This window comes from Salarias fasciatus, chromosome 3 (assembly GCF_902148845.1).
Source record: "Salarias fasciatus chromosome 3, fSalaFa1.1, whole genome shotgun sequence".
Classification (NCBI taxonomy): Eukaryota; Metazoa; Chordata; class Actinopteri; order Blenniiformes; family Blenniidae; genus Salarias; species Salarias fasciatus.
Genome location: NC_043747.1, coordinates 23,463,341 through 23,489,705, shown reverse-complemented (window position 1 = coordinate 23,489,705; position 26,365 = coordinate 23,463,341). Strand labels below are relative to the sequence as shown.

Here is a 26,365-nt window from a genome sequence, read left to right as displayed (position 1 = left end):
GCGCAGGTACTCATTTAAAAAAGCAGGAAACGTGCCGCAGCGCGCATGCGCGGCAGAAATAACGGTGACAACAAGCCCGAGGATACCTGAAGAACCGGTTTACCCCTCCTTCCCGCGATCACTCCTTCTTTCTTCTCCATTCCGCTTTAAGGTGTGGAGGAACCAGTGGAACGGTTTTTATTTTATAATCTGTGTCGCGGCCCACACACTCTTTGACTTTTTAGAAACTGATTTTAGAATCTTCCATCCTGCAGAAGAGTCCGAAAACATTTTTTAAATGCTTGTACTGGTTTTTAAATGCATATACAATACTTTAAACTAATCATTTAAATTTTTAATGTATGTTAGATTCATTAGAAAAAATTTAAAAATGTTTTTACAGTATTTTTATTATTTTGAAGTAACTACTCCAGTTTTAATGTATGTTGCACTCATCAGACTTATTGTTCTTTTGCATCCAGGTACTTGTTTTTTTGCAAAAATATAAACATTTCCATCAGGTAAACTCTGCATCACTGCAAAAGAACTTCAGGTTGTAATTTTAAAGGTTAATAGTTAATATGGTTCTGTCTGAAGATGACACTTGTGGAGTGTAAACTGAAATGTGTTTGGCATCCCATGTCATGGCATCACACATTTCTAAAGCCAACAGTTTGTATGTTCTCCCTGTGTGCGAGTGGCGAAAATACGCCGTGTTACGTGTTAGCCCTAACCCTATTGGTGGGATGTCGTCCAGAGAAACTTCCCATTGACTCAACCAGCGCTATAGTCTCACAATTATTTAGTTCATGCTGCATAAAATCCACTTTCCTAAGATATGAATGTCTCCGTCCCTGATTCCTCCCAGCAGTCGGTCATATTATTCTATCCATCTTTTCATTTTTCAAAACTGGTTGAAGCTCTAGTATAAAAACTGCTGAATATACCAGCTCAGTCAGCAGAGATTTGATTAGTGATCAGTGCTCCTGTCTCACAGCAAGAAGGTCCTGGGTTCAAGAACTACCCCGGGGACTTTCTGTGTGGAGTTTGCATGTTCTCTCCATGCATATGTGTGTGTGGGGGTTTCCTCTGGCTTTCTCCAGAAGCATGCATAAACAGGTGACTGTAAATTGCCCCCAGGTGTGTGTGTTTTGATGCTCCAGACCAGTTCTATGTGGTGGAAGATCTTGAAAGCGTCTGTTTGGAGCCTGCAGGCTGCAGGCCTCTGGACCGGAACCGGACCGGCGGATCCACCGGGGGCCCAGATGCTCCCAGGCAGCCGCCGTAACGCTCGGTGAAAGCTCTGGTCACAAGGAGTGGTGCAGGAGGCCTGAATGAAAGGCATGTGGTCCGGGCTGTCGGAGGAGTTCAGGCAGATGAGCTCCACCTGCTCCTCCTCCTCCTCCTCCTCCCTTTCTTTCTTTAAGCTCTCCTCCTAACTGTCATCGAAACCACGGCGGTATCCGTCCCGTTGCTTTGGCCTCCGAGTGCCGGCGTTTCCTCCCCGAGGCTCCTTCGGTTAAAGAGGCCGAGGACAATGACTTAAAAATAGACGCAGGGAGGTGAGATAAGATTTTAAAAAAATTCAAAAAGATCAAGCGAGGAATCGTGTCCCGGCTCAACCTGATCAGCAACCTGTCTGACCTCTGACCTCGTACGAACGCTTCTTCCATCCACTCTGTTTTTATCTGACAGAATTTGATGATTGAAGATAAATAACAGGTTAGGAGGAAATGTTTTTTTGTTTTTGTTTTTGTTTTTTTTATCTGAGACAGTTCAGAGGCTACTCTTGAATTTTATGTCATTACTTTATTGAATCTTTTCATTTTTCTTGAGGCCCGTTTACACAGCAACAATTTCAAGAGAAAACACATGACTTTGATTGGTTTTGGATGTCAGTTTCTATGACAACAATGTTTGGAGCCACTGGAAACGCAACTTTTTGGAAACTGCTCATGTAGTGTCGCCGTTTACACAAGTAAAAATGAGACTTTTCAAAAACGCTCTGACCTCATCGCCGTGCAGACGGGCAAAAACGACAATTTTTCAAAACGCTCGGACTGTGTCGCTCCGTACACAAGTAAAAACGACACTCTTGACAAACGCTCAGACTGTGTTGCTGTGTAGATGGGAGAAAACGACACTTTTCAAAAACACTCAGGCTGTGTCGCCATGTCGATGGTCAAAAACGACATTTTCTGAGGATGCTTGGACTGTGTCGCCGTGTAAACAAGTGAAAACGACACGTTTCCAAAAACACTCGGACTGTGTTGACGCGTAGCCAAGTGAAAACAGCACTCTTGACAAAATGTTCAGACTGCGTTGCTGTGTAGATGGGAAAACGACACTTTTCAATAACTCTCAGGCCATAGATGGTCAAAAACGACAACATCTGAAGATTCTTGGACTGTGTCGCCGTGTACACACGTCAAAACGACACTATTCAAAAAAACACTTGAACTGTGTTGCCATGTAAACGGGCAAAAGTGATACTTTTCAGAAACACTTGGTCTATTTCTTGTGTTGCTCTGACGGAGTTTTATTGTTTTATTCTGCCTTGTTTAAATTTTATGGGTTTTATCTTTTTTCCTATCTGGTTTTATCTTGCTGATGATCTTGATTCAGTTATTGAGTCTTGATTGAGTGGAGCAATGATTGAAGACTCACTGGACGGCTGCAATTGAACTGATCCTTGGTGATGTGGACGAGAACCACGACTAGTCGATGGTTTTTCTGAATGAGAGTGAGCAGTACGACTGTTCATCATGTTACCAAAACAGAGACATTTATGAATCGATTAAACACAAAGGCAAGTGTTCGTAAAGTGGGAGAAAACCAGAGTATCAGGAGAGATTCCTCGCTCTCTCTCTCTCTCTCTCTCTCTCTCTCTCTCTCTCCCCCCTCTCTCTCTCTCTCTCTCTCTCTCTCTCTCTCTCTCTCTCTCTCTCTCACACACACACACACACACACAGTCTTGTATTTCTATCCTTGTGGGGACCGTCCATTGACTCCCATTCATGTCTAGCCCCTAACCCTGACCCTTACCCTAACCCTAACCCACACCACAACAAAGCCTAACCCTAAAGAAATGTTTTTGCACTTTTAGTTTTTTCAGTAACAACAACATGGTCAAGAAAACACTGTTTCTCCTACTTAGGACCGGAAAAAGGTCCCCACAAGGCACGTCGTTCCACGTTTTGCTATCCTTGTGGGGACATTTGGCCCCGACAAGGATAGAAATACAAGAACACACACACACACACACACACACACACACACACACACACACACACACACACACACACACACACACACACACAGAACATGCAAACTCCAGTAGAAAGGCCCCACCAGCCTGAACTTGAACCAGGTGAACTCAGTGTGGAGAGACTTCACCAACCACTGCGCCCCCATGTGGTGCAACCTGGGCATGGCAGCTTTTTCATTGCAACACCGAGAACAACAAATGAGAAGTAAATCTAACTTAATCATATCTGTGAAATCAATGATAAAAATTCAAATTTGGAAATTTACACAAATATGTCTTGTATTGAAGTCAGAAATATGTGTTCAAAATACCAAAAACATTTTTTTTCATAAAACAAATAAGGACATACAACAGGGATAGCGCTTCATTAAGAAAAAAAAATTGTCTTATTTTTTAAGTATGATTAAAAAAAAAAGTTTTTATTACCAACCAAGCTGAAAACGCTGATTTGTCAGTAGAACTCACAAAAACTTCAAACCAAATGTTTTAGTTTTTTTGGTATAAGTCAGAAACCATTCACGTTTCTTCACTGGAGTCAATCTGGACGCTTCCCATAACCTCAGAAGCAAACTTTGCTGCGTTCCGCCTGTGGCTTACAGAAGTAAAATCTGCCTTTCCTGACACCGAGAGAGCATCTGATGTAGGTCAGACGGGCTGAAGCAAACAGGAATTTGAGGAGTGTGTTTCCTCTCAGAGTTAATTTAACAGCGGCAGCAGGATGTGGCAGGTTGGACCGGTCCGTCCCGGTCTGGGCGTCTCTGATCACCACCACAAGCATCCATCTGACACCTCTGGTCTCCTGTTGATGACTCAGTAGATGTTTGCTGTTCGGCCTTGTGAAAGACTGAAATCAACAGTGGAGATGAATCCATCTGGTAATGTGAGGCGCCGGTACGAATCCCTGAAGCCATCGCTGGCTTTACAACACCAATAATCCCGGGACAATAACTCTATAGGAAGCTATGACACCCTTAATATGATCCTGATATGTGATACATGTGTTCTGTTCAGGCTGGTTTTCTGGTCTGACCTATTTATTCCTGCTTGTTGACCTTTGACTCCATCCTCATCTCGCAGGTTATTCTGCAGACTCGGTGCTGCAGCCTTTGTTTTGTCCCAGCTATGGGTGCACACTGAAAAGAGTTGGGTTAATTTTAACCCAAATGTTGGCACGGACAGGGATGAACCCAGTTTTGGATTATTTTTTACCCAAAAGGTTGCATTTTTCAACCCAATTTTGGGTTGAGTTACTTAACAAAAAAGTTGGGTTATGCTTCGTTACAGGATAAGGCAAAGGTATTAGGAAAAGGATGCATTTCATGTGCATAAGATGTGTAACTAGAAATAATGTTAATGAGATTACTCCATAATATACTCCCTTTCAAAAAAAAAAAAAAAACTTTCAGTAACAAAAAACAAGCCTATAACCCAAGAGTGGGTTTCTCTCTGAAAAACAACCCAAAAAATGATGCATAATCTTGAAAATCCAGACATTGGGTTAAAATAATAGTCCTATAACTCAACATATGATTATGTTTTGACTTTCTTATGAGGGGTTTTTGATGCACTGACATTCAAAATAAAAGTTATCTAGGTGTTTAGATATTCGCCCATTTAGTTACTCAACAATGTCTGATCTCGTGTTCACGTTTTTGAAGAAAAAGAAACAACCTTCAGGTTTATTGGTAGAAGAGAAGAACTGAAGGAAAATGTCTGCAGTAACTGAAAGCAGCTGCCAGGGGGCAGAAGAACAACCTCAACCTGAACGTAAAATGTCTGCAGTAACTAAAAGCAGCCACCAGGGGGGAGAAGAACAACTTCAGCCTGAATGTACAACTTGAGCAGCTTTAATCACATTTATCAATTCGAATAAATTATTAAAAGATGATTAACTTGAAATGCTGCTTAAAAATAAATAAGCACATATAAAAAAATTAGGATTTTTTTTGAATGGCACTTCAAAATAGTTTTTAAAAGTAGTTTTTTTTATTTAACAGTTGCAGATTTTTTTTCTTCTCCACAAACACATTTTTAAAAATGCCTCTTCTAGTTTTCATTTTTTCTCTTTTTTTTCCAACTGGTTCTTTTCTTTGTCTTGCCTTTTGTCTCTTTATTCACTCCTTTATCTTGGTCTTTTTCCAAATTGATTTTCTTTGTATTTCTGTTTGTTTTTCCACATTTTGTTCTGTTGTCCTGCAGGGTTTGTCGGCATTCTCTGCGTGTTTTGTTCTCAGCCTCGCTGCTCATTGTCAAGAGCAACAGGTTCAGTGGGAATTACTCAAGTCACTTTTTCAAAAGCTGCAATCAGCATTCATGTCAATTAGATTTTAGGTCAAACTGCAGGCGAGAGACACATTGTCAGTCACACAGAATGGAAAGAAGCTGGAAAATGAATAAAAATGAAGAATGTCATATCTTTCTGCTCATTTTAGCTTTAACTCTGAGGAGACAACCTGCAAATAGCAAAAAAAATAAAAAATAAAAAATTCAGAGAATCTGGAAAATGTCAGTGAGCAGCCTGTCCAAAAAATAGCTATAGCTATAAAAATGTCACAGAACTAGTTCCTGTGAAGGAGTAGCTTATGTAACAATCGGCTGTTGGGAAAAGAGCTGAAATCTCACCTTCACACCCACCAGGAGTAAACGCACAGGTCAGGCAGGTCGAGGACGGAGTCACAGACAGCAGCAAAGATCACAAAGAGAAGCCTGTTCATAGACAAACTCCAGAATAAAATCCAAAACTCTAGCTTGTACAATCAACACACTGAGATATTAGTGAGAAGAAGCTGGTTCTAGGCTATTCAACCGACAAACTGCACCACAACAGGCACGTTCCTGACCGTCCTGTGAAAGTACCCCCCTGGTTCCTAACACTCTGGAACACAATGCAAGCTGGCGTGTGCAGAAGCTGCATAGCTATGTGTATATGAGGAATTTTACAGTAAATCAATGGATGTCTGACAGCAGCGTCAGTGTGGAGACACGAAAATGGATGTTGTTTTCAGACCGGTGAAACTTTTACAGAACGAACACGCAAAGCTGATTTGAAACGTTGTGGTGTAAACAGGGCCAGAGACAGACAGATAGATAGATGGACGGACGGACGGACGGACAGACCAACCGACAGACAGACAGACAGACAGACAGACAGACAGATACTCGGATAGATGGATGGATGGAGAGACAGATGGAAGCATGGACAGATGGCCGGACGGAAAAATGGATACAGACAAATGGATGGGATGACGGTTGGACAGAGAGACAGACAGACAGTTAGATAGATAGATAGATAGATAGATAGATAGATAATATGTCTTCTTCAACCCAAAATACAATTATTTGTGTCATTTAATGATGACAATTTCTACCTCTATTCCTTCATTTGGTGTTGATATCTTGTATTTGGGACACCTTTTTTGCAGTACACTGATATTTTTAAGATCTGGACAGAGAACTGACTAACAGACTGTTCAATGAGTAAAGTTCCAGAGTCCCAGGACAGGCCCTGGAGGTACCCCACCACCCTGAGAGCTGGAGAACCAGACGCTGCTTCACAGAGGAGGGAAGGGGTGTGTGTGTGTGTGAGTGTGTGTGAGGCAGAAGATGGCAGCAGTGAGGCAGCAGTCCTCTCACTCGACTGGATTTAGACGGCAGAAGGAGAGGAAGCGGATCCACCATAAATACTCGAGTCGAGCCCCCCCTTCCTTCCTGGTGGTTCAGCGACGTGTCCCAGCCTCCCGCCGCCGCTTTACCGGAGCTCCTTCCGCCTCCTCTTCTTCCTCCTCCGAACCGGGACCGCAGAGCCGCCGTCATGTTGCCCAGGAAGCGAGCGCTCACCGGGGATAATAACGGAGCGGCGTCCGCCAGCAAGCAGCAGCGGCCCGGCGGGAAGCGGCACGTCGCGGCGCTGATCCTGGCCCGGGGCGGAAGTAAGGGGATCCCGCTGAAGAACATCAAGATGCTGGCCGGAGTGCCGCTGCTGGGCTGGGTGCTGAGAGCCGCCGTGGACTCCGACGTCTTCGACAGGTCCGAAAACCTCCGTCCTGTTTCCATTTACCTCCTAAATCTGCTTTACTTTACCTTTACCCTCTCCATATTTAATTCATGGAGTCTTCTCTCGCTAAATAATTGAACAGTCACGACTATCCCCACTGTGTTTACTTTTTTATTGATATCTGATCATTTTAAAAGTGTATTTGTTTTTATGGAAATGTCAAAAAAGACTTGAATAACAGAGCTTTACGTCCAGGAATTCTAAACTATAATAGTCCAGTTATAGTCAACCAATTATTCAACCTGTAAGAATGTAGAACTTTTCATAATAAACCAACACAAAGTACTGTGCAGCATTTAAAAAAATTACAGCATACAAGCCAATCGCTCCCACTCTATACAGATGTAAATAAAGTTTTTATTGAAGAAGGAAGTTACTGATTCCTTAGGGGACACTATTTCTCTGCATTTACTGCATCCTGGACAGGTAGAGTGGTTGGGTGGTATGTCTTAGATAAAGGATGGATGAACGGGACAGGTGTGTCTGTCAGTAAGTATGTAGGTAGACGGGTGGATGATGGATGGATAAATGAATGGGTGGACAGGTTGGTCAGCATGTGGCTAACTAGATAGATGGATTGATAGCTGGCTGGTTGGACAGGTTGGTCAGTGGGTAGGTAGGTAACTATATGGATGGTAGACGGTTTGGTCATAGAATCAGAATACTCTTTATTGTCAAGTACAGTTGCCCATACCCGAAAGAGATGGGGTTTAAAGACGCCCTGGAAGCCCATTACGGCACTCCGTCATAGGAAATATGTAGATGCCTGGATGGATAGACAAATAGGTCAGTACTTAGGTAGTTATCGCTAACTATCAAGATCCTCAGCCCCGTTGCAGATGCCTGTATGCTGATGACACACTTGTATTTTTACAGTGTGTGGGTGTCGACGGACCATGACGAGATCGAGAAGGTGGCCAAGTCCTGGGGTGCCCAGGTGCACCGGAGGAGTCCCGAGGTCTCCAGAGACTCCTCGTCCTCGCTGGAGACCATCTTGGAGTTCGTCCGGCTCAACCCGGGTAAAAAGCGGCACCTCCTGGAGAGACGGCGGCGGGCGTCTGGCGGGCGGCTCACCCTGCGGTTGTCTCCACAGAGGTGGACGTGATCTGCCACATCCAGGCCACGTCGCCCTGCCTCCACCCGTTCCACGTGAAGGAGGCCGTGGCGATGATCACGGAGCAGGGCTACGACTCGGTCTTCGCCGTGGTCCGGAGGCACCAGTTCCGCTGGAAGGAGGTCAAGAAAGACTGTAAGTCAGCAGGCTGTCGTACGGGGTGGTTGTAGTATGGAAGACAGACGCAGTAACTGATTAACTGTCGGCTGGTATAGTTATGCTCTAAAATGTACGTTGCAGCTCTAGTTAATCTTTATTCTTCTTACACTGTCTGAAAAACGGGCATTGTGTGCCAAAGGTTGTGTTAGAAGGATGAAGCTCCTGAAGCATACCTGCACACCTTTTCTTGTATCGACAAGCTGCGGGGAGGAAGTGTAAACTGCTGGCCCACCACGCCGCCCTGTGAACAAACAGAGCGTGTGAGGCGGATGTTTATAAGGTAGTGAACGCGTCCTGCTTCCTCCTCAGCCGGCGAGCTCACCGTGCCGTTCAACATTGACCCCCTTTACCGGCCACGGCGCCAGGACTGGGATGGCGAGCTGTGCGAGAACGGCTCCTTCTACTTCGGCACCAAGGAGATCCTCCAGAAGTCCGGATGCCTGCAGGTAAACGGGAGCGTCGCACGCGGCTGGGAGTGCAGACGTAGCTCACCACGTGCTCCATGATTGATGTATGGGCGAACCGAGGGACGAATTCCAGCCGTACCTTCACTTTTATGGCATTGTTCTCTGTCCTTATGCTTGTTTTATCGCCTCTCTCTCTGGAGTGAAGGTGTACGGCGGGGCTGGGCCACCTTAATGGCTTTATTAAACCTATGACCAGGAAGTGTGAGATATATGGCAGCTAATTTAACAGGGAGGACACATTCTGTATTATTAAAAATTAACCGGACATCTTCAAATCTCACATTTAAATTGGACAGAAACAGCCATTTGTTTCATGTATTGACCATTGATCTCTAGATCTGTTGGATTACAGCGAGAATCTGCTTCCGGCTGACGACTTTAGGGTAAATTTCGAGCTTTCTTTTAGCTCTAATGCTTTAATCGTGATTGTCTCTGGAGGCAGGGAAGATCGCATACTATGAGATGCTGCCGGAGTACAGCGTGGACATCGACGTGGACATCGACTGGCCCGTGGCGGAGCAGCGAGTGCTCAGGTGAGAAACGCATGGCGTCACTCCCTGCACCATCTGGTGGTGTAAAGCAGTATTACATGGTCATTTCTAAGAATGTTTTTAGCTAGAAATAAGCCATACTTTACTTTTGAAGCTTCAGGATTTGGGGTCATAAAGGAGGAACGGATGAATCTGAGGTCTCCTTGGTTTCTACCTCTAACAGATATGGTTACTTTGGTCGAAACACTCCGGAGGTGGCGTGCATGACGATCATCCAGGTGTCCGGATGCTTGACGGACGGCAGGGTCTACCTGTCCACCGCCGGAGAGGAGATGGTGACCCTGAACACCAAAGACACCACGGCCATCCGCAAGCTGCAGGCGGAGGGCGTGGAGGTAGGCCGTCCCCCTCACTGCTCAGGGTGACCCGTCCTCCACCCGGTGACCCTCTCACCCTCCGCTCCGTCCCGCCCCGCGAAGGTGGTGCTGCTCACTTCCGCCGAGGACCCCGTGAGCCAGGCGCTGGCCGACAGGCTGGCCAAGAGGACGGGCTGCCAGGTGGTGCAGGTGGGGAACCAGCCGCTGGACGACCTGGAGCCCATCGTCAAGCAGAAGAAGCTGGAGTGGAAGGACGTGGCGTATATGGGTAAGGCATATTTTAGAAATGTGTGATGTGAAACTGGGATTATGTGGCGTTTTCAGGTGGAATCATGAAACATTTCTTGCGTTCTGGGGGTTTGTTTAATGGACAACGGTGCTTTCAACCTCCGAAATGCGACTTTTTGGAAACGACTTGAAGCAGATGCTTTAAAAAACACCGTTTTTAAAACGTTTCTGTATAAACTTGAAACATTTCTGAAGTGACAACATAAAGACAATGTTTTTCACTTGAAATGTTGTTGTTTGAACTTAGCATGAAGCTGAACTGAAATCGTCTCAAATCTCCTAGCAAGAAACCAGTCGGGGACCAGTCCAAAACTTGTTAAAAACCGGTGAAAAACCACGTAAATGATTTTCAGTTCAGTCCAAAGACATTTTGGGGAAAGAAATAGCCTAAAACCAGTTAAAGCTAGTCTAAAAACCAGTAGAGAACTCGTCCAAAACCAGTCCAACTAACTGCCAGAGACCAGTTTAAAAACCACCAGTACAGAAAGAAGACAAAAACATGTCCAAACCAGTAGAGAACTCGTCCAAAACCAGTCCAACTAACTGCCAGAGACCAGTTTAAAAACCACCAGTACAGAAAGAAGACAAAAACATGTCCAAACCAGTAAGAAACGTGTCTAAGACCGTTCTGAAAACTAGTCTAAACCCACTGAGAATGGATTTCAAAGAAAGTCACAGAGTTAAAGTGAGAAGCCGGTTTCTGACCATCTGGAAGATCAAGTGGCTCCAACTAAAACTGACATTATGACCAGAAGTAATTGAAATCCAGTTAAACTACCGGCCGGAAACTCTACCAAGTCCAATCCAAACCGTGGTTAAAACTCGACTTCATCCACTTCTATTGTTAGTGAGAAATCATTTTCAAAACAAAAACAATAAGCTGGATCAATTGAAACAAAAAAATGTGAAAAATATGTCTTAAAATGTGTGCAGTTGATCATGATTTGATGGATCCTTGTCAGCAGTTCACCAGTTTGTGGCCTTCAGATGACTGTACGGAGGTTTTATCTGGTCTCGTGCTGAATAGAGGTCAGGTCACCTCCACCCTTCAAGGACCTCTGAGCCGGGATTTTAAATCCTTCAATATGGAGAAAACAGCCTGTAAGCAGTTCATTGGATGACAGGCTTTCAGATGTCTGCAGTTTGTTAGTTGGAGCCATAAAATGTGACGTGGTGGAATCAGTTTAAACGGTCTCAACACATTCAAAGAACCAGAATCAACGGTGGAGAAAACTTAAGAGCTACCATGTCGAAAAGTTAGAATCCTTCAGGAATCGGTTCAAACCTTCCAACCTACAGACGAGTTTAGGAATGTAATGACTTTTTCATTGTTACCATGTACTGATCTCAGTATAAAAACAAGTTTGTAAGATGATTTTGTGTCCTGGAGACCATGCAAACAGTAAATATGAAAAATGTAATTAATTTCTTCAATTTCCACAACTTCTAATTCAAAACAAGTGTTATTAGATAACGGTGTTAGTTTTAGGCTAACTTTAAAATTTTCCAAAAAGTTGCATTTTCCCTCCTTTAGTCAAAGAGTTCAAAAATTTGGGAGATCCCCCGTTTCCACAAAGACAAAGTATTTTCAAAAACACATTTTCCTCGTCTACAGAGTCAGATTATTTCCAAATAGTAGTTTTCCCCGATTTCCACTGAGACTTTGTTGGAATTTTCTCAAGTCGAAACATTTCCGAAAAGTTGCATTTTAGTCATATCCACGGAGATGGATTCGGAGCTTTGGAAGCCTTTTTCAAAAAGTTGCATTTTCCCTTGTTTCCATGGAGATAGTTGAAGAGTTTCCTAAAAGATTAATCTCCCCCCATTTTCACAGAAATGTAGTTGGAGCGTTTTCAAAGTTGCATTTTCTGCTGCTTCTGTGGAGATAAGAGTATTTTTAAAAAAGTTTTTTTCACCATCCACAGAGTCAGACTGTTTCCAAAAAGCTGCGTTTCCATGGAGATGGATTCGGAACATTTTCAATAAGCATCATTGGCTTTGAGCACCGTTGTCGTGTAAACGTACCGCCAAAACTTTCACGCCTTCAGTGGAAACCACCGCTTCCGTCGTGTGAAGGGGGCGTCGGCCTGCGCCGGTCTCACCGCCCCTCCTCCTCCTCTCCTCCTCAGGGAACGAAGACGTGGACACCAAATGCCTGAACCTGGCGGGCCTGAGCGCCGTGCCCAAGGACGCCCCGGTGGAGGCCATCAACGCCGCCAAGTACACCTGCCACAGCCGCGGCGGCCTGGGCGCCGTGCGCGAGTTCGCCGACCACATCCTGCTGCAGAAGCAGAAGGCCAAGTCCCAGATGGCCCAGGACCGCATCGACCGCCACAACTTCTAACCGCTGCGGCTCTCTGGAAAATGCTGGAATCACAGATTAAACCTCAGATTGTGTCGTGACCACGAAGGAAGAGATTCCTCCACATTCAGCCTGTTCTCGATATTAAAATCATCGATAGGCTCTGAAGTCGCTCTAAAAACCACACATCTTTCAAGAAGATTTTTCAAAATAGTCTGTTTTTCATGTTCAGAATCTTTTTACCAAAATCTTTACTACTCGTACAAATCCCTACTAAGTTTCTGAAAAGCTAGTTTAGTGGATAAATGTAAGTTTTACAAAATGTATGATTTAAAATCGAAAAAAAAAAACCACTCTAGGTGTGTCATTGTTTTATTTGTTAAAAATACATTGTGATGAATATGTACTATATATGTTTTTAATCATTTGGAAATATTTTTTGACATTTTGACCAAAAAAAAATGTAGCTTCAAGGTGAAACTAGCCATGACTGCAAGACCGAAATTCATCAATTTTGTTGATTTAAAGACACGATTCAACATTTTTATTTTAAATCTGAACGATGAAACAGACTCCAATCAGCTTTTCTCCTGTTCTTTCATTTATTGTACCAATCAATGCTCTTTCTGTTCCAATAACTTTTTTTTTTTTAATTTGATTTTAAAGGAATAATTGAGCTTTTCGTTTGACTTTCAGAAAGGTTTTTAGACATTTAGAGTCTTCAGAGACGTTTCGTTCCTCGTTTCTTTCTTCTGAACCAGCAAAATGAATCCCGGGTTGATTCGAGGAGGATTTATCAGCTGTGGTTTGGTTATTCTGACACCATGAAGGACCCGGTTTGCACTGATGAAGTCACTGTAACAAAACCTTCTATTAATTTAAATTAAACATGAAGTGTTTCCTGCTCATTTATTTCAATGTCATGATGCCCTGAAAGTGCCTTTTTGTGTTGATTACCTCCTTCTCTGCATTTGTGTGATTTTCTATTTTCTGATCCATCCCAGCACGAAGACATATTTAATTCTCGGGAAGATCAAATATTCCCCAGCGTGTGTTTCATGTTTTGAGTTGAAATCTTCATTTAAAAAAAAAAAAGCAATAAATGGAAGGTTATCACTGAAACTGATTACAGTTTTATTTGAAACTCCTACTTTTTATAAAGATCACTGTGATGTGGTGCTAAAGATGCTCTATAATCTGGAGGAAGATGTTCTATAATCTGGATTTTAGTCGATGTTAATTTCATATTATGCATTAAACATTTCCCAGAATCAGTAACAGGTGAGAAAATACAGAAACTGAAGATCGATTACTTCTCGCCTTGTTTCTAGAATAAATATTCAAGTTGAATAGAGTTTTTTTAGGTGCTGTTTTCACAGCTGCTGGTAACAATTAGCCTCTATTATCTGCAAAATAACAAACTGTCATCAAACTAGACTTGGTGGATTCTTGTAGGGAGTAACGCCTCTGCCTTTTTCAAAGGTTTAGTTGAAGTTTGAAATCTGAGTGTTTAAAGGAGTTGAGGCTGTTCATGTCTCTGAGCCTGATATAGGAGTCTGGGTCTGGGTCAGACGGTCCAGGTCTTTCTCAGACAGTTTCAGAAGTTACAGGAATTAAAAGAACTCCCTTCTTGTCTCTTTAGCGGATTTGTCGTGTTGAAAGTGACGGTTATAGGATAGCAGAACCTCCCCTCCCTCCCCCCTTCACCACACCGGTCCCACCACATTCCTCCATCCATGAAAGGTTAGACCTCCAGGGACTGCTCCCTCTCAGTACCCCCCTCCCCCACTGCAGCTGTACACATCAGGCATTCTGTATACATTAACATTAAACAGCCATATTAATGCTTCAATATGGAAAATTTGAGGAAAAAAGACACAACTTGGTGTCTGTTGTGTGCTTTAATATAGCTGTGAGGACATTTTCTGGATGGAACTGAGGCTCCCTCTTGTGGCCCAATTTCTAACTGCACCTTCTCACAAACATGGTCTTTTCAGCGGGAAAACTGGAAAAAATGTGCACTTTATTACAGTTTGACCAGCATGTGATGATTTCCACATCAGCATTGGATGAGCCGTCAGTCACATGACTCCTGCTTTACATCAGTCAGCGGGAGGAAGATGCTCTGTAGTCTGGGCCTAAAACTTTACAATTAATTAAAACACGAGTAAAATGTTGATAAAGAGACTTGAGAATACAATAAGTAGTAAATGAAAATGCTTTAATGGTCAAATAAGAAGAACATCTGAATACATTTCAGCAGCGTTATAAACCACTCACAGTCTGACACATTTTGAAAACAGAACTTTAAGAATCGGAACTCGGCAGGAATCAGTTTTGGCAGAGCGTTCAGGTGTGTTCGGGACAGGAGAGCGATGAGCTGGGCCCCGGCGGTGCGTTCGGGCGTCACTCCGTCACGTTGACCGGCGTGATGACCAGCGGCCCGTCGTTCTTCCCCGACTTGTTGGTGCAGGGGCTGAAGAAGGGGTAGATGCTCTCGTTGAAGATGTCGTTGAAGGTGTAGATGTGGATCTTGGCGTCCACGTTGTAGAAGGATACCTGCAGTGGGGGGGGCAAATTGCCGGGGCTGATCACGGCGGGACAAACGGACGGCGGTGACGGGGAAACGTGTCTGCCATACTGCACCTGTCCCTTTTCGAAGTCCACAAACACCCCGATCTTGTTGGGGGGGAGGTTCATGTGGACGTCTGTGGAGGGTTCGGTCCGGAAGGCCAGGGTGCTCCTGAGGTGGAACGCAAATTCAGCACTTCATTTCACTTTTAGTCACTATTTTACTTTTTTTATTTAACAGATTTTCACCAATGTGGACAAGATAATGAGCTGCTAATCACAAGCTAATGCTAATGCTGTTTACAGTTACTCTCAGTCAGACTGAGTTAGCTGAGGATCAGTAAGACCTTCTGGTGAACAGGAGGTAAGTGAAATAGTAACACAGCATTGGCTAATGCTAATGCTAATGCTAACAGTTCTTTCAGTAAGTAGTACACATCAGTTAATGGGAGGAAGATGCTCTATAATCTAGATGTTAGCGTGTATACATGTAAACCCGTTTCAGGCTAATGCTAATGCTAAAGCCACAGAGGGAAATCCACTGCTAGTCCTAGCTTAATGAGGAAAATACTGTAGTAAGCAAGAGTTCAGTGAAGCATCAACTGAGGTGGAGACAACTACTGTGGCTAATGCTAATGCTAATGCTGATGGTAATATTTCTGTCATGAATTTAAATGTCAAAAATCAAATCTTTGTAAAAAGGTAATACCTTTATCAGGTCAAACTGAGTCGATCTAAACTGATTCATTTCTAAATGTAACATCTAAATATTTTGTATTGTTAGAAACTTTAAATTACTTATTTATTTATTTAGACAGTAAAAATTGTAAGTCAGTTTGTTGTTGTTTTTGTTTTTATCTGGGGTGGGGGATTAAAATTAAATTAGGGTTTGTTCGCTTATTGAAAAATCTATTTTTAAATTTTTATTCTTTTTTTAAAATTTTAGCTGAGATGAAATGAGAGGCAGGTATTGAATGATGTGAATAAATATAGAATCAACCCTGAAAGATCAACAATGATCATCATCCTCATCCTCACCACAAAGACACTGCATGTTCACTGCCACCTAGTGGTCATTCTTGATATTGTTGGTTGAACATATTAAATCTTTTACTGTCTTATTCTAAGAATGGCCATTAGAGGATGTTTCTCCTGGATCTGCTGCATTCCAACATGTCTGCTGTGTTTAAATGTGAGTTAAAACCACTGACTTGTCTCTGAGGCTGAGGAACCAGAAGCCGTTACACGGAGTGTACTGGATCTTCCCCTTCCGGTTCACCGAGTGTTTGGCCACCCCGAGGTCCCAGTCCGTCTTCCCCCCGACCTCCACCTGTCCGGGACAGACACCCTGGATCAGGGACGGTGCGGTACACTCATTCTGGTTGATATGGACGTTTCCTGGATACACTGCTTTCCAGGATTTCCAGCCTGGAGCTTTTTACCTCCCAGTAGTGTCTCCCGGAGGAGATGGCTTCCCTCCCCAGGACACACACCACCCGGTCGAACCTCTCCGGGTTGTCTGGCAGCAGCTGGTGTCGCTCTCCACATCTCACCTGCAAGTCCAACAAACACCGTGACGCTTCCTTGCGTCTAATATTGTTCCACCAACCAGTTTGACAGTTTTCCTACACTTTTCAGGTCGTCTGACAGCAGCAGCCGGGGGTGAGCTGTATCACCGTCCAGAGTTACGTCCACTGCAGAGGATACATTATTCTATTTCAGTCTTATTGAAGCTCTATTTTTTGCTTATAGTGTTAAAGTGAAATAGTGTGAGTGAGGCATACATGCATACTCTTGTATCTTCTTTGTTCCTGCAGAAAAACAAAGAAAACGACACGCTGGCATTAATAAACTGACTTATTGCTGCAAAAAAAGTTGATATAAGAAAGATTAAAGTGACTTGAGGAGTTGAAAATAAGCAGTTTATGTGCTAAGTGAGTGTTTATAATGAGGATATATGAACGGGGGAGCAGATGCTTACTGGGTTGAGTTCGGACTGGACTGGGTTCCAGGACTGGAGCAGGGAAACCTGAGGGTAAAAAAAAAAAATAACATCCAAAGGTGAGAAAGCTCCTCACAAACTATATCAGCATCCAAAGATGTTTGATTAAATGCCAGATGTGGGATTTGTTACACTGAAACCGATTCTATAATTTCAGTAAGTCTCCATGGCACTAAAATATTCTGCAGGGTTTCTTTCCTTTTAATAAAACCCTATTGATTTCTGTTGGAAAAGTGTTCCCAGTTTTTGCAAAATAAACCCAAAACCCCTTCATTAAAAGTCACAACGTTTATTGGAAAACATGTTTGGGAATTCTTCTTGGTTGATAATTGTAAACTCTCTGTTAGGTCTGCGACCTGCATGGCCAAAAGAGACGTTTTCAGGGTCTTCCACTCAATGAAAATTGTCATGAGCTGCAAAATAAGCTAATTATCTAAAATAAAGTAGAAAAAAATGGCTACATATACAAAACTGAGGCTGGATTCATGAAGTTTCACCAGTCCAATCTAGATATATTTCATTACATTTTTGGCTTCTGAAGACCGTTTTAGAGATCTTCCCACTTGTTACAGCAACTTAAACTCAACAAGCAATTATTTTTAATTTTAATTTTTTTTAATTTTTCTCTACTCCATCTTTTAAATTATTTTTGTTTTCTTTATGCTTGTGGTTTTTTCTTTTTCTATTTTAATTTTCCTTTCATTCTTTAATTTGATTAAATTAAATTAATAATTAAACTTTACTTTTATATATTTTTTGTTTTCTTTATCTATTTTTTCTACTTTCAGTAAATCCATCTATTCTGCCTAATTTACCTTATCATAGGATATAACCTGATTGTACATTCTGAAAAACATTTGAAAAAAAAAAAAAATCAAACACCACTGAAACAAGGCCAGAAGGGAACAGAAACTATGGCAAAGTTCATTCTGTGGCTCGATGGTTTTTTCGGGTTGAATCAACGTCTCCGTTGATATTTCTGGACCCGAGCCAGACGCTTCTAGCTGCACCGACCTGTTTCTGCCACCTGGTTCAGCTCCTCCTGGAACTTCTGCACCAGCGCCACCACGGACCGGTAGATGTCCCGCGTCCCGAGGTCGGAGTTCACCGACACCCCGGTCCAGTCCCTGGCTGGAGGCGGGCTGGAGATGGTGGGAAACATCTGGAAAGTAGAACAGAAGAAAAATCCAAATAAACTTAAATCATGTTATAGTAGCAGACAAATCTACTTCGGTCCTGTAATTCTGTCTTCCACCACCAGGTGGTGCAGTGAGTCCAGCACTTCTCTGAATCCCGCCCACCTTGACGCAGTGTATGTGGTCCTCCGAATGGCCGAGCTGGGCGAGCGCGCTCTCCCGCCGCCGCAGCTCCTCCACCTCCAGCTCCAGCTGCCGGAGGGCGCTGTCGGCCTGGTGCTGCGCCGCCCGCCGGTTCATCTCCACCACCTCCATCAGTTTGGCCTGGGAGCGCTCCACGGCCGACACCAGCGTGGAGAAGAGCCGCATGCTGCCCGCCGTCTCTCGCTGCACCGCCTTCTGCAGGACGGAGGCGTGAAACACACCGCCGTCACACTAAAAACTGACTCGCAAACTAGCTAACCAGCTAGCTAAATCTGTAACTACCCTGCTAACTAGTTCATTCCATACACAAACCCAACACCAAACACAAACTACAAATTTTTAATAAACATTTTAAGTCTGCTCAAACTTTATCAATTATGTTGTTTTTTTGTGTAAAAAACTATTTCATACTAAGCTAACAAAACACTTTAAAATTTAAACATGAATTAGCAGGATAAATTTCTAGTTTCACAAATTAAGAGTCACAAACAACTGGAAGCAGCGTTCAAAATAATTGAACAATGAAATAATTAAATTGGTTTAAACTGTAACAAAATAACAAAATGTATCACTGATAATAAAATAATTTTAATAATATATTTAATAATAAAATAATAAAGTTAAAATGTTGATGTCAAAATAAAATATTAATAAATGACAAAAAGATGTTGGAATTCATTTTTTTTTTTTATTTAATCTTTATTTAACCAGGTAGGTCCCACTGAGATTAAAAACCTTTTTTTCAAGGGAGTCCTGGGGACTCATATATTAAAAAAAAAAAAAAAAAAAAAAATACAGGATCAGGACACAGTTGGAAATTTTCATAGAAGGAGAAAAGAACATCGACAAAATAGTTAAGTGAAATATAAACTGGTGACAATGTGAGACGAATGGGAAAAGAAAGTGGAGCGGAATGGTTTGCTGGGAGGATTTACAGGTTTGACGGCACTGCTGAGGCATTTGGTGTATGTGAGCGTGCTTCACCTCCAGCTCGGCCGCCGCCAGCCGGATCTCCTCCATCTTTCTGATCCGCTCCCTGATCATCTCCTTGATCTGCTGCTCAGACACACCCAGCTGGACCTGAACGCACAAGCAGACCAGCAGAGACCACTTCACCTGAGATTCGTCTAATGAACGACTGACTGTGTTGAGAATGCTTCGTTTTTCCAGCTGACTGTCTGAGCAGTCGTTAGTTTTTGTCGACCTGATTTCAAGAGAGAAAAATGAGCTCATTGTCGGCATCAGGTCGGGCGACTTTTAGTCAAGATGGCACAGATTTCTTATCTCTGGATTTTTCTCGAGGCCATTGTTCTCTGAAAGATGGATGAAATCCAAGGTGACTGGGGTCAGACGTCGACCGGTTTCTTATCTCTGAGTTCTACTCTGTCTCCGTCCTGACCTTTCTCTCCATCCACTCGGCCTCGATGGTCAGGGTGTCGTGGTCGTGATGATCCTCGGACGCGCAGATCGGACAGACGCACATGTGGTCAGTCCGGCAGTAGATCTGAGAGCAGAGAGGAAAACGTGAGAGGGATGGGGAGATGGAGACCCAGTTTATACAACAATGTTTTAAATCTTTTCATTTCAGAAAAGTTTCACCTTTCAACAGCAACGTTCTGACAATGGTGTAGTTAACATGCTAGGTCACGCGTTGGGGATGTTGGCTGGTTTTGTAATAAAAGTACACACTCTCACACCACTGTGTCCCCCTCCCTCTCATGTCTTAAAACTTCCACTGCAGACTGTGTGTAGTCTCCCAAGGTGGATTTTTTAAAAATCCTCCATTGCCGTATAGATGGTGGAATGCCTTTTTTTGGCATTGTAAATAGTTATTCTGCACATGCTCAGTAGATGGACAACCAGAACAATATTTTCCCCAAGAGTGTCATGATTCCCAGTCCAAATTGTCCTGGTCCTGGTCCTGGTCTCAGTCCAGATTCTCCTGGACTTGGTGCTTTTAGAGCTGACAGTCACCGAAACAACAATCCAACTTGGTGTTCTGTCCATACGAATGTCCATCTTCTCTCACTGTTAATATTTAGAGTGTGTTGTTCTCTGCAGCATGTGTGTGGTTTTATTACAAAAAACATCCAACAGTACCAACTCCCGACCCAACATGAACTCTGCATTTTTTTTCAGCGTTTTGACGGTTGCCATGTAAAAGGACATTGTTTTCAAAATGTTGCTGTGTAAAGGTGAAACATTTCTGGAATGAAAATATAAAAACCATGTGTTTGGACTTGAAACGTTGCCATGGAAACAGGACGTCAAGGGTCTGTTTCATTGGCGGAGACATCATGGCAACTCAGGAGACCAAAAACTGGCTTGAGAAGCATCACTTGAGCCAAGCAGCATCAATCAGCGTCACAGAGATGACAAAACACCTCGTCCCTCTCTCCAGCAAGTCTTGGAGGTGTCTCAGAGAAGTCACGAAGACTTCTGCCCAGTCTCAGAACAAATTAGTCTCTGTGACGATTGATAGAGACGTCGTCAAGGAAATCTCGGACGTCTCTGAGACCTACTAGAGACTGGAAAAAGTCTCCAAGAAAAGTGAGCATGTTTGGATTTCCTGCAGCTTCCCAGAAGACCTGGTTAGTCTCCAGGAGATGTTGTGTAGTCAATTGAGATCGGCCCTTCAGATAAGTAGAGAGTTTAATAGAGGTGCTTCACCAGTATCCCCCTCCTGTGGGTATCGCAGAGAGGGAGGTTGTGGCTGTTCGCCGCCCCGGTCACGGTGAACCTCCTGCGGCCGCCAGAGCGGGAGTCTGGAAGCGGAGGGGGAGGCAAGGTTTGCATCATGGTGGCGAGCGGACTCTGGTTCGGCACCGACGAGCCCAGGGGACTCGAACCTGGAGAAAGGGTGGCTGAGATGGACCCATCTGGCAGAGCGAGAAGACAGATGGGAAATCAAGACGTGTGGATAGCAGTGGATAATATGTCAGCGTTTAGGGTTAGGGTTAGGCGTTTGGGGTGTTTGGATAAGGAACCCAATCTACTCATTCCTATTATGGCCACTGACGGCAGACTCTTCTTCCATCTCTGTTCGGCCCACAAAAGGCTCACCAAGATAATCAAATGAAACTGAATGTACTTTTATTTGTCCACTGTAACTAGGTCATGCTGTTGGGTATACCTTTACTTATTACTGTGATGAAACAATGCACCCAGAAAATCGCACGATGGAAACTTTCAAGCTTATTGTCTTTCTTTGGTATTACGCTGTTGTCGCTTTCACTTGAAAACATTGCGGCCTGAACAGGCCCCAAAACAGGAAACTAAACTACAAACGAGAGGGAAAACACAGATCACAAAACTGGGGAATGGAGAAGACAACACGTGCTGAGTCTGTCTCAGTGTAGATGGACAAAACTGACATTCTGAAAACTACCGCACACCACCCCCATGGTAGAACGCTCTTCTGCACATGCTCAGTAGGCAGACAATAACAAAGTTTTCCTCCAAAAACTCAGGACTTCCAGTTCAACAAGACACCAGTGAGGAAAGACAAGAAAGGGCACAAGAACACATTAAAGTAGCCAGAGGGGAAAACAAATCATGAAAACACATAGTGAAGCACAGTATAGAAGGAAAACATGAGGGTCATGACAGTATGTGACTTTGAGATAACAGCATTCCTCCACCGTGGTCACAGTAAACTATGATGGTAAACATGTCAAACCTGCATGTTAACATACTTTTTATGAGCACATTAACTTCCTCATGGAGAATGTTCATGGGCTCATAAAAAAAAAAACAGTACATTGAGGTCTCGCGGTGATCGAAGAAGAGCTCATCATCTGCAAAGATGCATTTTCAAGAAGTTCCACCTCCAAAAAGTGCCATTGAGCATCATTGTTGTTGTTTTTTTTAATAAACCCCAAAATGTGATTAAAGTTTTCTGTTTTGACAGTAAACAAAATCTATCCTTGCGAAATTTGAGTGTTTCTCAGTTTTCATGGACAGCACCTCAGTCCAATCATTCCAATCCACTATTATTAACACCACCCGCTCTGCTGTCTTCCAGCTGTGCTCCATAAAACGTCTCCACCCCTCTGTCTTCTTCACCGATCCACAGCCATCTTCATCACCTCCCATCTCGATTACATTAACTCCCCGCTCCTTGGCCTCCCTCGAAAGTACATTCATAAACCCCAACTGGTTCAGAACTCTGCTGCAGGAATCTTCAGAAAAGCTCCACCATCCCACCACATCATCTCCATCCATCAAGCAATTTACCACCTAAAAAAATCCTCCTGTACGCCTTCAAGTCTACCCAGAACCCCGAAAGTGAGTCTTACTGTGAGACTGGGCGTCAGTCGGGAGCAGAGCGTGGGGCAGCTTCTTCTTCAGTTCTTCATATACGCTCCCAGGTATGCCTCCTTCCACTCCCACTACCCTTCCTCCTCTCTTCTCCTTCACTGGTCCTCCTCCTCCTCCACCTTTCATTGATTTGAACTGCTCGGTGATCTCTCGCAGGGTCCGGTTGATTTGGAGGTCCGGTCGTTTCTGGAAGTTCTTTTTGCACAGAGGACACTGGCAAACCTGACGGAAGAAACCATCAGAAGAGGTCAAAATCAATCAGAGAGGAGGGAGCAGACGCCAAGAAGACAGGTAACCAAACGTTCTGTCACCTTGCATCCGTCCCAGTATCTGCTGATGCAGCCCATGCAGAAGCTGTGGCCGCATGGTGTGGATGAAGGGTTGTTGAACAAATCCAGGCAAATGGAGCACTGAAACTGCTCATCGGACAGGAAGCTGCTGTACAGAGACATCCTGCAGAGACCAGGAACAGCAGACGTCAGCAGGGAATCAGTGCAGAAAGACAAAAATCAAATAAGCGCAACAAAATCAGTGTTTTTGTTCACCTAAAAATCCTCCATGGTTCAAATATTTGGTTCAGATGGATGAACCACGAGGGGGCAGAATTGAGCACTAGAGCTACTCAAGCTAGTTTTTACTTTTTTAACCATATGACCTATTTCTGGGCTTCAGTTCACGGTGACCTTGGAACTTCTCATCTTGCTCTTATGCCTTTTAATGAAGCTGATTTATCACTTTGTGTCTGAAATGTTCGTGTTAGAAGGCCAACAAATAATGAAGCTTGTTCCCTGTTTCCCTGAAGTTCTGAAGTTATCCATCTTCTTGTTATCTCTTTTGTTTTTCATGAACTCAAATATGTTGATACTCAAAATCAACGTGAAGCATCTGAAATGGTAGTTTCTCTCTTCATAGACCAGGAACTCAGATTTTAAAAAGAGTCAATCGTTCTTGGCTCGAAAAACATTGTATAGTTCTTTTTTAAAGAACTCCGAATCTTTTAGATAAAATGTACAAAAAAGGTGGAACAGCGGACTAAAATGAAGAAGAAAAAAGCAATAAAATAAAATAAAATAAATAAATAAATAAATGCCTCATATCAGTGCAAAAAAGAAAGGAACACAGTTTTCAAAAATGGTTATAATGGCTGAAACAAGTAAAACAAAGACACCTTTAAATAGTGAAAACAGCTAAAAAATACGATGGAAAGTTGGCCAAAAATGAATGAATAAATAAATAAATAAATAAATAAAATAACCAAGCAAAATGACAAACATACTTAAAATGATTAAAATCACTGAAATAGCTAAAAAGTAAATCACATCAAAAAATATGAAAATAAATAGGCTACAGGTGAAATGGCAAACACAGTGGCTAACACACAAAACAATTAAAAATGGCATTAAAAAAAGGCATTAAATGAACTCCCAATGAATGTTTACTCCAACGTTTTAATTTGGAGTCATAAAACATCAGGCATGTTGTCCTCATTTTGAAGGTTAAATATTATGGCTTCAAACTAACCTTATGACTTTGATAGGAGGCCGAAACGGCTCTTCTGGTCATAAAGGTTGCAGACGTCTGGTCAACGACGTTCACGTGACTTTCACCTGCAGGTGACCCTTCACTCTCCTGTCTTACAACTCAGGCTTTAACAGGCAGTTCATCAGTTTGTGTGTGTGTCTGTGTGTGTTATTGTGTTGGGGAGCATTTAAAACGACAAACTGTCGTCCAGTTCTAACTCCAGCCAAAAGCTGTAGCTGAGGCGGGAATTTACTGTCTTCTGTCATTTTGTGGCATCAGTCTGATTGTTCTTTGTAAAACTTATAATCCAACTGATAATGCCAAGTTATTATATTTAAAAAGATGAAATATCGCCTTCATTTGCCAAACACAGTGGTTGGAGTCCCCTTGATAAATATATACTTGATCTGGCTGAAGTTTTGCCCATTCTCCTCCTCATTTTCCTCCTTGCTTCCTCCATACAGCTCATTCCTCATTTTAACCTCAGTAAAGACGATCCAAGGGGATCAAACGTAACATTTATCCAGGCTGAAGCTGCAGAAGGAGACAAACTCAAGAGAGATTAAGTTATATCTGTTTCCGAAGCGAAATTTAGGATTTTCGATGATTACTAATGTTTGGAAAATATGAAAGGGAAATGTATTTCAGGAAGTTTTACAATGTTAATCACACTGACACATCAAAAGAGGGGGCTGTCATGTTCATTCCACCCATTGGAAGCAGCTTGGGATTTAATGTCTTGCTCAAGGACACTTTGTCTTGTGAACAGGTGGAATTAAACCTGGAACATTTCAATTGAGAGGCGACTGGCTCCAACAATGGAGCCCCGGCCACGAAATTAACAGGAAGTTCATAGAACAACAACATAATTATAATTTTTTGTGACAAAAGAATCTTTCACGAAGTTCCAGAAATGACAATAACTAAAATCTACAATCCAAGATCTAGAATCTAGGCACCAAGATCCAGATGTTGGACTTTTAGTCAGAAATCAAAACTGTGCCAGTGCAGCTTCAGTTAACACTGAAGGCAAAAGAACAAAGTAAACTGTGGTACTGTACCTCCTGTACTGTACGTTCAGAACCTCTGGGCTCCCCTCAGCTGCCAGTCGTATCTTGACGGCTCAAACTCGCTTGTAAAGAGCTCCTGGATTCTTGACGGAGAATAAAAATGTGTCTGGCCACGCCCACTCACCTGCCTCTCCGAAAGTGGCAGGACAGGTCGAGGGGGAGGGGGGGAGCATACATAACCGCAGAGTAGGTCAAGTGGCAGCAGATCTTATCTCCAGCCCAGATTTCCAGAAAGCTTCTTCTTCTGCGTCTTGACAGATGGAATTTTCCTCAATGCACCGAACAAATCAGGTTCCTTCGGAAACTGTGGGACTTTTTCAAGGCACCATGAGCGAACTCACATTTTACAGTTCAGTGAAATAAAGACTGATTCAACTCATTAACTGTGGTGACCACCGCTGTGGTCGATGCTCAAATGGACAGACGACCAAGATGGATTGTTATTACAGCAACTCTTGGCTGGAGATGAAATCAAAACGTGAAATGAATGAAATAACTAAATGTTTCCATTTTCTCCTGAAAACGTGGCGTAAACGGGACCTCAGTGTGTCCTGTGATGACCTGCTGACTGTCCAGGATGAATCCTGCCTCCACATTGTCCCTGATACTCTATAGTTGGTATTTCGGCTTTTTCATACCGAACTCAGAGCACCGTGACTCAGCATAAGCTTTGGTATGAAGTATAAAATTAGCCGTTCTTATCGTCACATCTCTTTGTGCCAGAATTGACTGTAGGAAATGTCCAGTCCATCACTGACCTTTTATTAAATCTGATACGTCCACGCTTGGTGTTTCTCACAGGTGTCAATCCCGTTTCTAAATGAAACACTGCCTCCTGACAAAGATGAGTGGATTCAGATACAGTGAACCCAACCAGGAGGTGAAAAACCTGCTGCTGGTTCACTGTCTGATACGGCTCTGTGTACACAGTACGCAATCAAACCCAGTAAAAGACCCAATACCCTTTCTTTATATACATTTATGTACATATGTATAAAGTCAGGTCATTCTGCTCCTCGTACCTCTAGAACAACTCCGAACA

The 26,365-nt window shown here is 43.0% G+C and overlaps 2 protein-coding genes across 3 annotated transcripts; one reads left to right on the top strand and one right to left on the bottom strand.

The window, feature by feature from the left end:
- Window positions 1–6,907: 6,907 nt before the first annotated feature.
- Window positions 6,908–13,411, top strand: cmasa (cytidine monophosphate N-acetylneuraminic acid synthetase a). The gene is made up of 8 exons (XM_030088092.1): window positions 6,908–7,273; window positions 8,178–8,320; window positions 8,395–8,550; window positions 8,884–9,020; window positions 9,480–9,574; window positions 9,756–9,927; window positions 10,012–10,177; window positions 12,327–13,411. Exons 1-8 carry the CDS (start codon window positions 7,059–7,061, stop codon window positions 12,539–12,541), a joined length of 1,299 nt encoding a protein of 432 aa, XP_029943952.1. The 5' UTR covers window positions 6,908–7,058; the 3' UTR covers window positions 12,542–13,411.
- A 1,292-nt stretch (window positions 13,412–14,703) lies between these two features.
- LOC115385951 (E3 ubiquitin-protein ligase TRIM68) lies at window positions 14,704–25,407 on the bottom strand. 2 transcript variants are annotated; one of them, XM_030088076.1, is made up of 15 exons: window positions 25,315–25,407; window positions 23,044–23,185; window positions 22,711–22,954; window positions 21,083–21,291; window positions 19,812–19,916; window positions 19,397–19,492; window positions 18,374–18,607; window positions 18,087–18,234; window positions 17,052–17,099; window positions 16,855–16,881; window positions 16,700–16,764; window positions 16,513–16,623; window positions 16,282–16,400; window positions 15,146–15,242; window positions 14,704–15,058 (listed from the first exon to the last, which is right to left on the bottom strand). In XM_030088076.1, the coding sequence occupies exons 2-15, from the start codon at window positions 23,182–23,184 to the stop codon at window positions 14,906–14,908; spliced, it is 1,797 nt and encodes a 598-aa protein (XP_029943936.1). In that variant the 5' UTR covers window position 23,185; window positions 25,315–25,407; the 3' UTR covers window positions 14,704–14,905. The 2 variants fall into 2 exon arrangements, with proteins under 2 accessions (XP_029943936.1, XP_029943937.1); XM_030088077.1 differs by lacking the exon at window positions 25,315–25,407 and adding an exon at window positions 24,254–25,294.
- Between the last annotated feature and the right edge of the window lie 958 nt (window positions 25,408–26,365).

Bases quoted from the DNA above. Each gene is read 5' to 3' on its own strand.
- cmasa (XM_030088092.1), top strand. From the start codon at position 7,059: ATGTTGCCCAGGAAGCGAGCGCTCACCGGGGATAATAACGGAGCGGCG. The intron at 8,551-8,883 runs GTAAGTCAGCAG...CTTCCTCCTCAG, and splicing joins GAAGGAGGTCAAGAAAGACT to CCGGCGAGCTCACCGTGCCG. The intron at 9,928-10,011 runs GTAGGCCGTCCC...CGCCCCGCGAAG, and splicing joins TGCAGGCGGAGGGCGTGGAG to GTGGTGCTGCTCACTTCCGC.
- LOC115385951 (XM_030088076.1), bottom strand. From the start codon at position 23,184: ATGTCTCTGTACAGCAGCTTCCTGTCCGATGAGCAGTTTCAGTGCTCC. The intron at 18,235-18,373 runs GTGGGCGGGATT...TCTACTTTCCAG, and splicing joins ACCACATACACTGCGTCAAG to ATGTTTCCCACCATCTCCAG. The intron at 17,100-18,086 runs GTCGGTGCAGCT...TTTTACCCTCAG, and splicing joins GAACCAGGTGGCAGAAACAG to GTTTCCCTGCTCCAGTCCTG.